General features: G+C 43.2%; 1 protein-coding gene across 1 annotated transcript in view; it reads right to left on the bottom strand.

The window, feature by feature from the left end:
- Positions 1-12,902, bottom strand: part of VWC2 (von Willebrand factor C domain containing 2) — a 53,388-nt gene extending 40,486 nt beyond the window's left edge. Inside the window, exons 1-2 of the mRNA XM_009868397.1 lie at positions 12,120-12,902; positions 5,480-5,609 (exon numbers count right to left, since the gene is read on the bottom strand). Coding sequence (XP_009866699.1) covers positions 5,480-5,609; positions 12,120-12,833 — 844 coding nt within the window. The 5' untranslated portion in view covers positions 12,834-12,902. The remainder of the gene's footprint in view (positions 1-5,479; positions 5,610-12,119) is intronic.
- Between the last annotated feature and the right edge of the window lie 18 nt (positions 12,903-12,920).

Genomic DNA, 12,920 nt, shown 5'->3' on the forward strand with positions numbered 1-12,920 from the left:
CACAGTTTTCACTGAGCAACTCATGCACACAGAAGCATGGAACAATCACTACCCTGAAAATGCCTGAACCAAATGTGTCAGAAGGGAACAAATCATACCGGCACATACAGTATGAGTGGAACTGGGATTAGTTGGATATAATTTCTTGCTCATTATGTTATTATTATTTAATGTAAATTCATTCTTTTACAAATTAAATACTGTTTCAATCTTATAAACTAGACTTTACAATCATTTGATGATTCCTGTATTTTACATCTAGAAGAGACCACTGTGACCACCTGATTTGACCCCTTCCTTAATGTCAAATGAGGAATCACTCTCAGGCTTGAAAAATTCTGGGTTGTCTTTGCTATATATAAATTAGCTGCAAAAGTATGACTGAAAAAGGTTATTCAAAATGAAAAGAGAAAGAGAGGACAATCAAAGGTTTGTTTAAATTTTGCAGCAACTAAATCTCTGATGTTTGCAATGGTTCTGCCTCAACCCCTACTTGGAGAACATTATTATACTTTCTTGGCTGTTAAGATCAAGGCATATAAGGTCGAGGTCATAACATATTTTATTTAAACATACCGCAGAAGGACATTAAATTTTACAGGTCAGATTCTCCATGGCGCTTGAGCAAAGCTGGAGCTGCAGAGAAAAGCAAACAGCCAGCTCACACGAGCACTGCCAAGGTGCAGCTCCCCTTTATCCGCCCAGAATAAACATCCTTAGCCTTGTCATGGTCCTTCAGCCCAACACACCCTCTCTCCACCTGGATTTTTAGAGGTATTAGCTCCCAGGGGTCACAGTACTGCCTCAGCCAGCACCATTTTTAACAGTTCTGAGTCCCACACTGAGACATAGTTCTGTTGTACAAAGCTGCAAAAGGAGACGCCAGCTCTGCCAGCCTTTATCGGGTTTTTTCTTCACCCTGGGAGCTCCCTCATGCACCCAGATGTCCCCACTTGCCATTCAGAGGCACTCTCTAGCTACCTTGTGCCTAAACACTGTAATTGTACATAAAGGTGAAGCAAGTTTCAGTGAGTACATGAGTATGGGCATACAAAACTATCACAACTTACCCTCTCTGGCCACACATTAGACCTGCACTTTACTAGCAGTAACCATTCCCGCCACACGACGCATATATTTCAATCATAAGTAGCAACACAAATATGAAATGAGGTCCTGACTCATCCCACCCAAGGCATCCAAGATGTAAAGTCTCCATCCAGAGCAAAGTCTCCCCATGGCATGGCCAGAGAGAACAGACAAGACATCTCCTGCGGCCAATACAGCTCTGAGAACACACGTGACGCCCTGGGCACCGGCATTTGTATTTTTTGGCCCTGCAGCTACAAGTCTCTGCCGACAAAAGCTCAGCTCTCCCTGCTGCAGACACAGAAACAACACTGATGCACAGACAGATAAATGCTAGGAAGGCACCGGGATCAGTTTCATCTTTTCTGGGGCAATCTTTCAGCCATATAATGAAACAAAAATCTCTTGCAGACACTAGAACAAAATGGTTTTCGGTCTAGCAACCACACATCCCCCTTCGGGCTCCACGTGGGCTGAGGCTTTAATCCCGTCCTCCTGAAAAGACGCGGGCAGAAGCAGGGCCACCCTTAACACCACTAGCTGCTCCACAGCTGCACGCTTTGGGCAAAGCAACATTCAGCTGTGTACGCCTATTAGGGCTCTAACCTGGAAACAGAAGTGGAACAGACAGCCAAGGTAATTTAATCTAGCAAAATAATTCACCTTCAGTATTACCCCCACCCCCTTCCACTGCCCCAAACGAATCAGTGACAAGTGCCCAGCCTTTTCGTAATGGAAAGGGAACTGTGTGCCTATTATCTTTACCCTTCACTCCAATCAAAATGTCGAAACGCTTGTGCCCGATTCTGAGCTTACGAATTTCACTGTGAACAGGGACAGCTTTCACAGAACTGTGTTGCCAGTATTGTAAAGGAAGATGGAGATCTGAATTGGGCACCTGTTACTTAATGCAACTCTCTGAAGCCAGATTTAACTTTCTAGATGCTTTTTTCTTGCTGCTGCTGTTGGTTACTAAAATCCTAACACTCAACCTGTTGGCCCACTCAAGCAGAAACCCTCCCCTCTGTTCCATTCTGCCTCCACTCTGCTTCCTCACAGGGCATATATATAAAATAAACACAAAATATCTCCCTTAGGCCTAGTGACTTTAGACATAAAAAGTAGGAAAATTCCCTCACTCCAGGACTTTCTCAGTGAGGTGTCACCTTTTATCCCTTCTACAGCCTACATTTCAGAGCAGGTACTTCTTTACAGTACTACCTGTCCCTGCACATAAAGAAGGAAAAAACAATCTTCAGCTGTGGAAGTACCTAGGCTCCTTCTTGAAAGTCAGACGTGATTCAGAAGATTACTAAATCCTGCATGTAAGACTGCTCTTTGCTTTGCCGGTTTTCCATTCGCTACTTCTTACTCTCAAAGTAAGTCTGTACCTACACATGCGCATAGTTGCTTTAAGCCTGATGCACAAGTTACCCACCCATCCCTCATCTGAAGGGTTCCCAGCACTTTCGTGGAGTCAGGCTGTGGCAGTCATTCCCACAGGGGATAACACACAGTGTCCCACACCTGCCAGGAGACTGAATCCATTCACTCCCAGTAACAGTAGGCTCTCACCAGAGCACCTCCATAACTCTTAACTGGGCATTTTTATGTGCTCCTACCAGTGGCAGATGTAGCTGCTTAGCTCTCACTCTGGGGTTCACTGCCAGCAACCCACAGAGCAGGCAAGCTGGGAAAGTGCTGGATGTCATGAAGTGCCAGGAAGGGGAGTAGATCAGAGTTGGACCATGTGCGTTTTTAACACCCCAATGCTAGCAGATGTAAAGAACCCAAGTTCACCTCCCATCGCTTCTCACTGTACCAAGGGCAGGATTCATATCACGACAGCAGTCACCTCATTTTTTTATGCTTTCCACGGCTCCACCGCTCAGGCTACACGGCCAAGCTCTGTGTACATCACCCAAGCTCTTTTCAGTCACTAACACGATGTCACTGTTGTCATTGCTGCAACGATCAACCCTGAAGGACAATGCGATGACTATTGCCCCAACTCACATTCACAGAGCACTTGTTTCAGCCGGCTTGGAAATGAGGGGATGAGGCAGACTGGGTTTTCCTGCTCAGTAGGTTTTTGCTCTGATCTAATTAAAAACATTCACCAATTCACTGAAGTTCCCCCCAAACTGCACGTGCCCCATGTTTTACAATAAGCTCTGAAAGCAAGCAGCCTGGTATATTTTTTTAAATGCACCTCCCAGATGGAAAGGATTCCTCTTTGTGATAATACACTGAAGCTGCTGAACCAGAAAAGTTGAGCTGCTTTTGAACTATCTTGGTTTTGTTGTTGTTATTTTTAATGGCTTTTTTCCCCCTCATCTAAAAGCTAACAAGGAAAGCCACTCTTGGTTCTCTGACATGCCAAGAAGTGACAGTACAGCCCAGCGGAAACAGGCAGCTCTGGTCACCTTGGCCTGAAACTGGGTCAGGGATGCCAGCTTGTGATTATATCCAAGGAAAATGCAAGTAATATTGGGGATTCAGACACTGAGGACAAGATCACCCTTTTCTCGCAGGCAGAACTCGGGTAATTGAGCTTTAGTGCTCTGAGAGAAGGCAGCCTCCTCACAAGGAAGGCATGGTTTACGTACAATTTTTTCAAAGAGGCTCTGTTTCGGGGAAACATGTCGAGGGGGGGGATTCTACGCAAAGAGCCAAGCCAAGCCCCGTGCTGCCGCACCACCGTCATCTATAGGCAAGCCACCGCTGGGAGACAACCACTGCAGCTCATTACGTCCATCCTTGTGGGAGAACTTGCATCTCCCCAGTGGAGAGTGACAGGATGAGGGGAAATGGATTTAATTTGAGCCAGGGGAGGTTCAGGTTGGATACTAGGAAGAATTTCTTTACTAGGAGGGTTGTCAGCCATTGGAACAGGCTGCCCAGGGAGGGGGTTGAGTCGCCATCCCTGGAGGTGTTTAAGAGACAGGTGGATGTTGCATTTGGGGGGAATTGTTAAGTAGGTTGATAGGGCTGGGATGAAGGCTGGACTCGATGATCTTCTATGTCTCTTCCAGCTGATACGATTCTATGATTCTAATGGAAAGTCCATCCAGCTCCAGCGTTAACAGCGCTAAAGAACTTCAGTGGGAAAAACTACTCGGAATTATGCTTCTAACTCCATCCCTGACAGTGAAAACAGAGCTTCTGCCTGCCAAGAGTCACTCTAACATGGGGAACTGCAGCAAAGAGAGGTGCACAAAAAAAACCCCTGCGAGCACATCAGGAAGGCTCCTGCATGAAACAAGTGCTAAGCAATCCTCTGCAGCAGCTAGTGATCACACCACCAGCTCCCAAATTCAGCCCTTCTCAGGAACTGTCTCCGAATGCCTCAAAAAAAATGCCTGTGCTCATCTCCAAAAGCAGAGTGCCCTTAAGCTGTACAGCTGAGAACAAATTCCTTTAGGGTTGTAACAACCAATTAAGGAATGGGAAGCAATTACTTTTATACTCGTACAAATGAAACTCCTCCAATGCAATTAACTATCCCTTATAATCTGCTGTTGAATTTGCGGAAAGCGTATGCTGTACACTTTCTCCTCCCTTAGCTTTTCCACAATTTTAATCAGTTTGTTTTAGCTAATGTAATGGAACCTACCTGTTCTAGAAAAATAATATAAGGCTTCAAATTATCTGAATATTTTCAAATGTCTTTTTTCATTTAAAATATAATTTCATTTGAGATTTTGCAGCTTTCATTTCTATTAATAAATTATCATTTCTTCTTTATAAGTGATGAGCGACTACTGTGTCATGTAATTTTTCCCCCTAAATAGACCAAGACTTTGATCTAATGCAAGCCCTTGCTGGGAGTAAAGAGAGCTTCTGTCTAATTTAGTTACGAAAAATATTCAATTAAACTTGGGAGTTTAATTCATTTAGTTATGAAAATTAAATGAACTCAATAAGGTACATTTGAGTTGCCTCAGGAAAAGAAAAAAAATATTTTAAAAAAAACACAAGAAGAGAAGAATTTCTGAAAGGAACAAATAAGAAGGGAGAACAAAAGTAACTCTTCTTGCTCATGTTGAAAGGCAGGTAACATGAAGCTTCTCAGTTCTGTTTTGTGTTCCTATATAAAACATATCCACTGTAAGTGCAAAATTCATATTCAGAAGCCACATGAATATCTGGTATTAACACCCTAATTGTCTACTGGGTAACAAAAATCCCTGCAGGTCATCAGAGAGTCCATCCCCATCAAGGGAAGATCTGAACCCTCACACCAGGAAGACAGCATCCACACACAACTCTTCCCCATCTCTGCTTGGGGGAAAAAGGAAAATATTGGAATTACTTTTCAAAACCATTAACAGAACAACACGGATGTCTCCCAGAGAAGCCTCCTTCTACTTCTGCAGCCGCCGCTTACCGTTTTTGCAGATAGGACAGCACTGATCGGGCTCGTACACTGGATCCACGCACTCGGTCTGGGGACAAGCTGAGACAGTGCACAGCACTTCTCCGTTGGCTTCGCAGCGACACTTCTCACATGGAGAAACCTGAAACACAAATCCAGTCACCTTTTAGCTCCTTCACTTAACGCCTTCGACGAGCATGTAATGCCTACCTTCCCATCTGCACTGTTCCTGCCTCTCTGCTTAAAAAAACAAATGATTTTTGTAGTCTGAATCATACAGAGAGCAAGGCTGGGCTCCTGCAAAAATTACAAAACCACAGCAGACCCCATGGGTTCTGCTCTGAATCTGTGCACCAAATGGGACAGCCAAAGGCATCCTGGGAACAAGATCACTTTAGACCTTTAGCACAAATAAAGTAAAAATTTCTCTACCGCATTTCTAACAAACTTCCAACAAATTAAGTTCATAATTTAGATGAAATCTGGTTTAACGTTATCAGAGGTTCAAAAACTAATTTAGCAAAAAATACTGTATTTAAAGAAGAAAAAATTTGTTAAATGAAATATGAAACTTTTTTTAATGCAAATCCTTATTGCAATCCTTATTTCCAGGTTTGAAAGCTTTCTGGCAGCAGAAAGTTGCATTTTATTGAAAATTACAATTTTCAAAAAGAAGTCAGAAAAAAAAACATCCTTTGAAGTCAGGTACTTCCCATAGGTTAACTGTACTTGCACCATACTTGTAACTTTCTAAAAAGAAATTCCAAGTCAAAGAAAGCTGAAGAAAATCTCATGTCATCCTTCTTACCCACTGAAACATCACTGTTTTTTAAGAACTCTACAGGAGCACCATGAAATAATTACTTGAATGACCTACTTCAACCGAATTAATTCCAAACAAAAGAGCATCAAGGTCCTATTTAGGAAAAAATAGACTTTCAAATGTCTGTATTTGCCACATGAACAATTCTAACTGTCCTCTTCAGCGTTCCTCATTGGGCACTACACATTGCATCGCTCACATCCTTGTACCACATGAGGAGCTGGAGGCAGAAGGAAGGGCGGGTGTTAAACAGCAATAAATACTATAGTGTACATCTCGTTGCTGTACTCCAGAAAAACTCAGTGGCATCTGTGCTCAGAGTGCAGGATGAAAACACAGCTCAATGTTATTATTAGTGACCCTCTAAATCTATAATCCATACAGATTCTTGGTTGACTTGAGGTGAGTTTTGGTATGGACTCTTTTCCATTCCAGATTCCAGTTGATGCAAATAACTGCAACTGCATTTCTCTTATAAAAACAGATTAACCTCAAACCTAAAAAATAATTATATTTTTTCTCTGTGAAGAATCATTGAGATGTCCATCTTGTAGATCATCTGTTTCCTCTCCCTATTTCTTAGGGAGCCCATCACATTTTTTCATCAAATCCATTCTCCGCTTGCTTGCCTCCTTCACATCCTTCTCACTTCCAAAGTCCAAATGCGCCGACACTGGCACAGCATCATCTCCAGCTAAATGCTCGCCCATGCTTTGCCACTTCTCTTCCCACCTGCCAGGGCTGTTATTTGCTTACGCACTCACATACCTTTCACACTGTCCCCCCTGCTTAGGAAGACGAAACAGGGTGTCTTGCTGTGTTGCTTGCTGCTTTTATTACTATTATTTATTTCAGTCTTCTTTTGCTAGCTGCTCGCTTCCAGTTTTCTCTTTGCTTTACACTCTACTAGGGATAACACCACAGCATACATTTCTAAGATGCTACAAGAAGGCTAACAGCCCAGTACTGCAGATTTTTATTGCAGGCTTTAAGACAAGAACTTTCTCCTGTAACTGTTTATAAACTGCCACGTTCACTTGGCAGAGCTGGAGCGTCAGTGAATGAAGAGATTTCTGATCCAGCATTCAGAGTCGAGAGACTCGGGTATCCCAGGTAATCACTTGAACTGCACACGAAATTTTGAGTGTCAGCAAACCTGAGCTCCCAACTGTGTTGAATAGCAAGAATCCTTCCCTCTGGAGTTATATACAGAAGCAATAGTTACTAAACTTTGAAAACATGCCTTCTGAGGAATTTCATTCTTTTATTTCTAAGGAATCCTACTTGATTGAAGCTACCAGAACTCAATTCCAAAGATGAGGCTCAACAAGGCAAACCTTTAGCTTTCAGTCGGTTTCAACATATTTTGCTGTGGCTTGAAAAAGATGCAAATTTGCCAATCATCACGGTTCAATACGACCAGTAACTACAACAACAGATATTCCCTCTCCCAGGACACTGCTTAGAGGCTGTGTAATGCAATATTAGAAGTAATGTAAAAATTAGAGTATCTGATGATAATCAGGAAACAAGACAGCACACAGATGTTATTCCTAAAATCTCTCATCTGTAAAATTTAAACATATTCTAATTAGGTTGGTTGTTTACTAGAATTCCAAATTTGACTAAAGCCTAAAATTCTTAGAACAAGAAGCCAGTAATGAAGCACTTAAAATACTATTGATTGAGAAACAAAACTGATCTAAACTTTATCTAATAATGACAATTCAGAGTAATGCATTTCTGTCCTACATACCACATACACTTGAAAACTACATCTTTCATAAACGGAGTAAACTGTTAATGTGATACTGCACTAATGAGTGTAACAGATCATGGGATTTAAGGGCAATACATACAGTACACCTTTAGTAAGCACTGTCACCTGTACAACCCACCAATACGAGTACCGGTGGCTGAGTTAAGCAAGGTCTCCATGTGCTTATTTCTACAAAGCTCTTTTCAGGCTCGAAAGTGAACCCCAGTGGCTGCTAAAACGGTATTAGTGTCAATCTTTATCCGTTAATCTTTGGATTAAATGGCAGTGCCCTGCTTTTTATATATCACTGGGATGCAGCAGGCACCACAGAAATCCCTCACTACTTCCAGCAACTTAATGGCAGCTTAATGCTTGGAGATGTGATCATCACAAGAAAGACACAATACGACAGTGTGTACGTGTAACAACAGTTAAACAACTTGGAATGAAAAGACACATTTGGTCCTTTGTTTCCCCTCTTCTACTCTTATAAAATAAGCACATTCCCCATGGTGCAGGCCCAAGTGGCAGCCAGTGCGGAGAGCATCCCACTTGCTCACCTGGGAAACAGCCGGCCCGGCAGCGCTCATGCTCAGCACATCTGATGTAAATGGGCTGGGCTTGAAATAACACCACCACCCGCCTCGCCCTGAGACTAATGACACCACGTCTCTGTGGTCTACAGGTGAAGCAAGTAACTCTGCAGCAGCAGCAGTTCTGGCTATGCAAAAACTGGGGAAGGCCATGAGAGGCACAGAAGTGTTATGTATTTCACCATAAACCCTGTAGAAAATAAGAATGCAGATGGCCAAAAAAATAACTTATACAGAATTGTTTAAAGGAAGGTTTATGAGTATAAATGGAGTTGCAGATGTTGCAAAGAAAAGAAAACACACCACTGCGCCAACAGGTAGATTTCCTTCTAGTGGGGCATGAAGAAAGCTGTAGATTAGTAGGGGTAGGAGGTTTATCCAGCAACTTGGTGCAAATTGTCATAATTAAGAAGAGACATATCACTTGCACTCATTAAAGTTCCGTTCTAAAGTAATTTGAGCTTTCTCTTCCCCCTTTCCACATACCAAACTTTAATAAAAAAACCACAAAAGAAACCAAAAACAAACCAACCAAAAAATCTCAATTAAAATATATAACACAATCTACATTTGGCTCCTTGAACCTTGAAAATACTTATTCTACAATTAAAAAAAAAAACCACAAACCCCCCAAAATAACAAACCCCCAATCATAATCCCAAAATTATTTGCTATTGCACTGGAATTTTTATTAATATTTCCTCACTACTTACACAACTCAGGAGAAATGAATGGTGTTAGGCTGAAAAGAACACACACAACAGCCTTGCTTTTACTTCTCTACACCTTCAAAATACCACAGATGTTTCAAAATCCATATGAATTTGTTGACTTCCACATTTCCAAGTAACTTATTCACAAATAAATACATTTTTGGTAGCAGAGAAATTTAATAAAAATACACGTGAAGTAATGACTTCCTAAGATATGGCCTTTTCCAAACACTGCACTTTTGAAGAAAATTTATGATGCCCATAAGGCTAAGACTGTATAAGTCACTCTTTATTTTCAAATCTTGCTGTAAGACTGAAAAACATCAAGTGAAGCACATGCTCAGCAACCTCCAGCTCTGTGCAGAATTTTTTTCTAGTTGCATTTCACCAGCTAATGCTCTTGCTCCCAGTCCCACTGGTACGGATGCTGTGATCCCTCTGCCATCCTGCCTCAAGACACGCATGGGGGAGTGGCACTGATGGAAACAGCTTTATGAGACTGCACCCCTCCCCTAGGCCTGTGTTTTGTGTCCACTTCCACATCCCTTTTGAAAACAAAAACACACGTGCATACACACACACAGGCAAGGCCTGCAGGAAGGACTGGGACTCAAAGAAATGGACCAAACCTCTCACTCCCTGGCAAACTCAGCTTCCAAGTTAGCACTGGTTCCGGTCAGGGCAGGTTTTTTTGCCATGCAAGCCATATATGTATTTTATATAAGCAAACCCCCAAACTCTGTGTGCATATTTCCATGTCTACACTCAAACGTTTGTGCAGATAACATGACTTAAAAGTTAGGAGGTCACCTTTTCCTTCAGTGATGTCTGCAACACTTTGCCACAAACGGTAAGTTCAGACACAGAAGACAAATCAGATCGCTATCCACTTATAACTCCTTCCTCGACCTTAATCAAGAGATCAGGTAGTAGTAACGTCTCCCAGAACATCAACTTTAAACTCACAAAACAACCTTTGAAACCTTCTGCAATTGCCTCCCCCGAGCAGCAGCAATCTGACTACGACGTCCGCACGTCACTCACCTCGCCAGACGCTGCCACTGATGGCAGGGGCACAGGCAAACAGCTGCACTTAGTTTCGTGCTTGTAGGATCGGAACCAAAGCTAAAGCTCAGCTGAAAATCAGGCTCCTCATATATCTAAACAAACAGGCTGCAGCTGTTTCATTACAGGAAGGTACCAATGCAAGGGCTGAAGGCAGACTGGGGTTAAAAAGAAAGCTGAAAGCCAAAGTCTTGTCAGAACATTTCCGTCACTCTTGAGCTCTCCCTTTTCACCAAGGCTGCCAGCCCTGTTCAGATGTAACAGAGAGTCCCTAAGGCTTTATTCTGTTACTAGATATGCAACGCAGTCAGGTATTTTAGGCCTGCTTTACAGCCATTGAGGCACCACTGTATAAAAAGACAAATGCAACTGGTTAGAAGAACGTGAATGAAGACTGGGGAGAAGCCTTTAAAACTTTGACCTACAGAGCATGTGTGCAGAAACATCGCTGTTTTGGTGGCCCCTGAGAAAAGGAAGGATCTCGCAACCCATCTCTGAAAAGGTCACACCAACTAGCTGCTGTTAAAAGTACCTTCTCCCTCTTAAAGAAGAAAACTGTCACCCCAAAGCTGAATGCAATCCTTGAGGGTGACATGGAAAAAGTGAGGATCATATGATGATTTCTGCTGTGCTTTGAAATCCACCAGTACTCTACACGAGGGCAATGTGATTTATTCTGGAGAGAATAACCTTGCTCCTTTATTTATTTATTTTAATAAATTGAAGAACATGGAAAGACATTATGAATCAAAGTTAAGTTTTCAAGAATACAAAAATGCTGTGGAGAGCAGAGGTGGCAATTTATTTACAGCCTTCACAAGCACATATTCCTTTACTCCAACCTGAGAGGGGCTCAAGCTTCCAGAAGCCTGAACTGGTTTTTGTACTCCCCTCAATGTATTCAGCTTGAAAATCTCTGGTGTGTTCAGAAATGGGTTTTGGACTAGCTCTGTATCTAACAGTCATTTGCACGCAAATTCCTACAGCCTCCTTGCAGATCTCAGCCACAATAAAGTACTAAAGGGAAAAAGAGAAAGTAAGCAACCAGGAAAGCGGCCCCAACTCCAAAACTTTTCAGTGCACTGTAGTAAGTTGCATTTTTAGTGATAATAACTTTGCACAATAACACTAAAAAGGACTCAGTCTAAAAGCATAACGGTTTAAGTCCTTTGTTTAGGTACCACTGTAATCCAGATTGTGAACCATGTTCTTACTAAAAAGAAGGCCCATATTCATTCTCAGAAAGCAAACACTGTGTGGCCTTGGCAGCACAGTTTAAATGGTTATAAAGGAAAAGAGAAATGACTTATGAAAAAAAAGCATCATCACAGACTGATTACTAGGAATAGAAGTCAGCCCACAAATCCCTGCTCAGTCCCGTGAAGGTATAAGTTTCACAGTTAACCGTTAAATAAGGAAACAAACGCGTTGCTGAAAATTTTTATAAAATCCACATCACCACCGAGTAGCAATTTTTACTGTAAATACCAAAGGAATTAGTAAAGATCAGCCCCCTCATTTAAAATGTTCCGGTATCTTAGAGCAGGAAAGGTCATGTTTAAAGGGGAATATTTCATAGCGTGGCAGAAGTAGTATTAGCACAGAAATGAAAAGGGGAGGGGCGGGAGTCCCAGAACGCCCCACGCCACTTCAAATGAGAAAAAGACCCCTGAAACAGCATTTGGCTTACAGCCCTTACCATGAACTCCTCTAGGGTCTGGTAGGTTTTCCCGCGGAACTCGCAGTAGTTCTTCGTCTCCTTGCACTGCGGGCAGCACTGCGTGGTGTCCACATGGACGCACCGAGGGTGGAGCCTGGGGCACTCGGGCTGGATGCAGAGCGGGCCCTCTTCGGTGCAGAGGCAGGGGCAGGCAGAGGGGCCCGGCGCAAACTTCTCCCCGATGGCATAGACGAAGCCGCTCTCGTCCACGCAGCCTTTCCCACGGTAGTCCGGGTAGGCGTACTCCTCCGGGGGCTCAGGGGTGACGCTCGCAACAGCTTCTGGCAGAGACGAATCTTCGGGCACCTGAGGTTCCTCGGGTTCCTCGTCCCTTTGCTCTTGTGCCTGAATGCTCCCAGATTTACTGCTCGTCCCCTGACTGCTCCAAGCCTGCTTCTGCTTAGTCCAAGACTCCTTGTTTGAGTAGTTCCTGTTCCCTTTGCTCTTCCAGTCCCTGCTACCCTCCTCCCTCCCGCTCCTGCCGATCTCATTCATTTTCCCCGGGCCTGTCTGGCTGTCCCTTGCAGACGTGTGGTCCCTCTTTTCCTGGCTTGCTTTTATCTCCTGTTTGTCTTGAGCCTTGGCCAGTTTTTGTACAGGTATGGTGGAGCTACAGAGGGCAACCATGAGGCAGCAGGTTACGAGAAGAGAACTCGAGAGAGCTCCAATTGCCATTGCAGTAGAGCTGGGCATCCCCTACTGCATCCCACAGGGGACACTGCATTCACATCGGAGGGAAGCGCTTCACGGATCCACAGTCCCTAGGAAGAGAAGGATTAG

The sequence above is a fragment of the Apaloderma vittatum genome, unplaced genomic scaffold (genome assembly GCF_000703405.1).
Source record: "Apaloderma vittatum isolate BGI_N311 unplaced genomic scaffold, ASM70340v1 scaffold18514, whole genome shotgun sequence".
NCBI lineage: Eukaryota > Metazoa > Chordata > Aves > Trogoniformes > Trogonidae > Apaloderma > Apaloderma vittatum.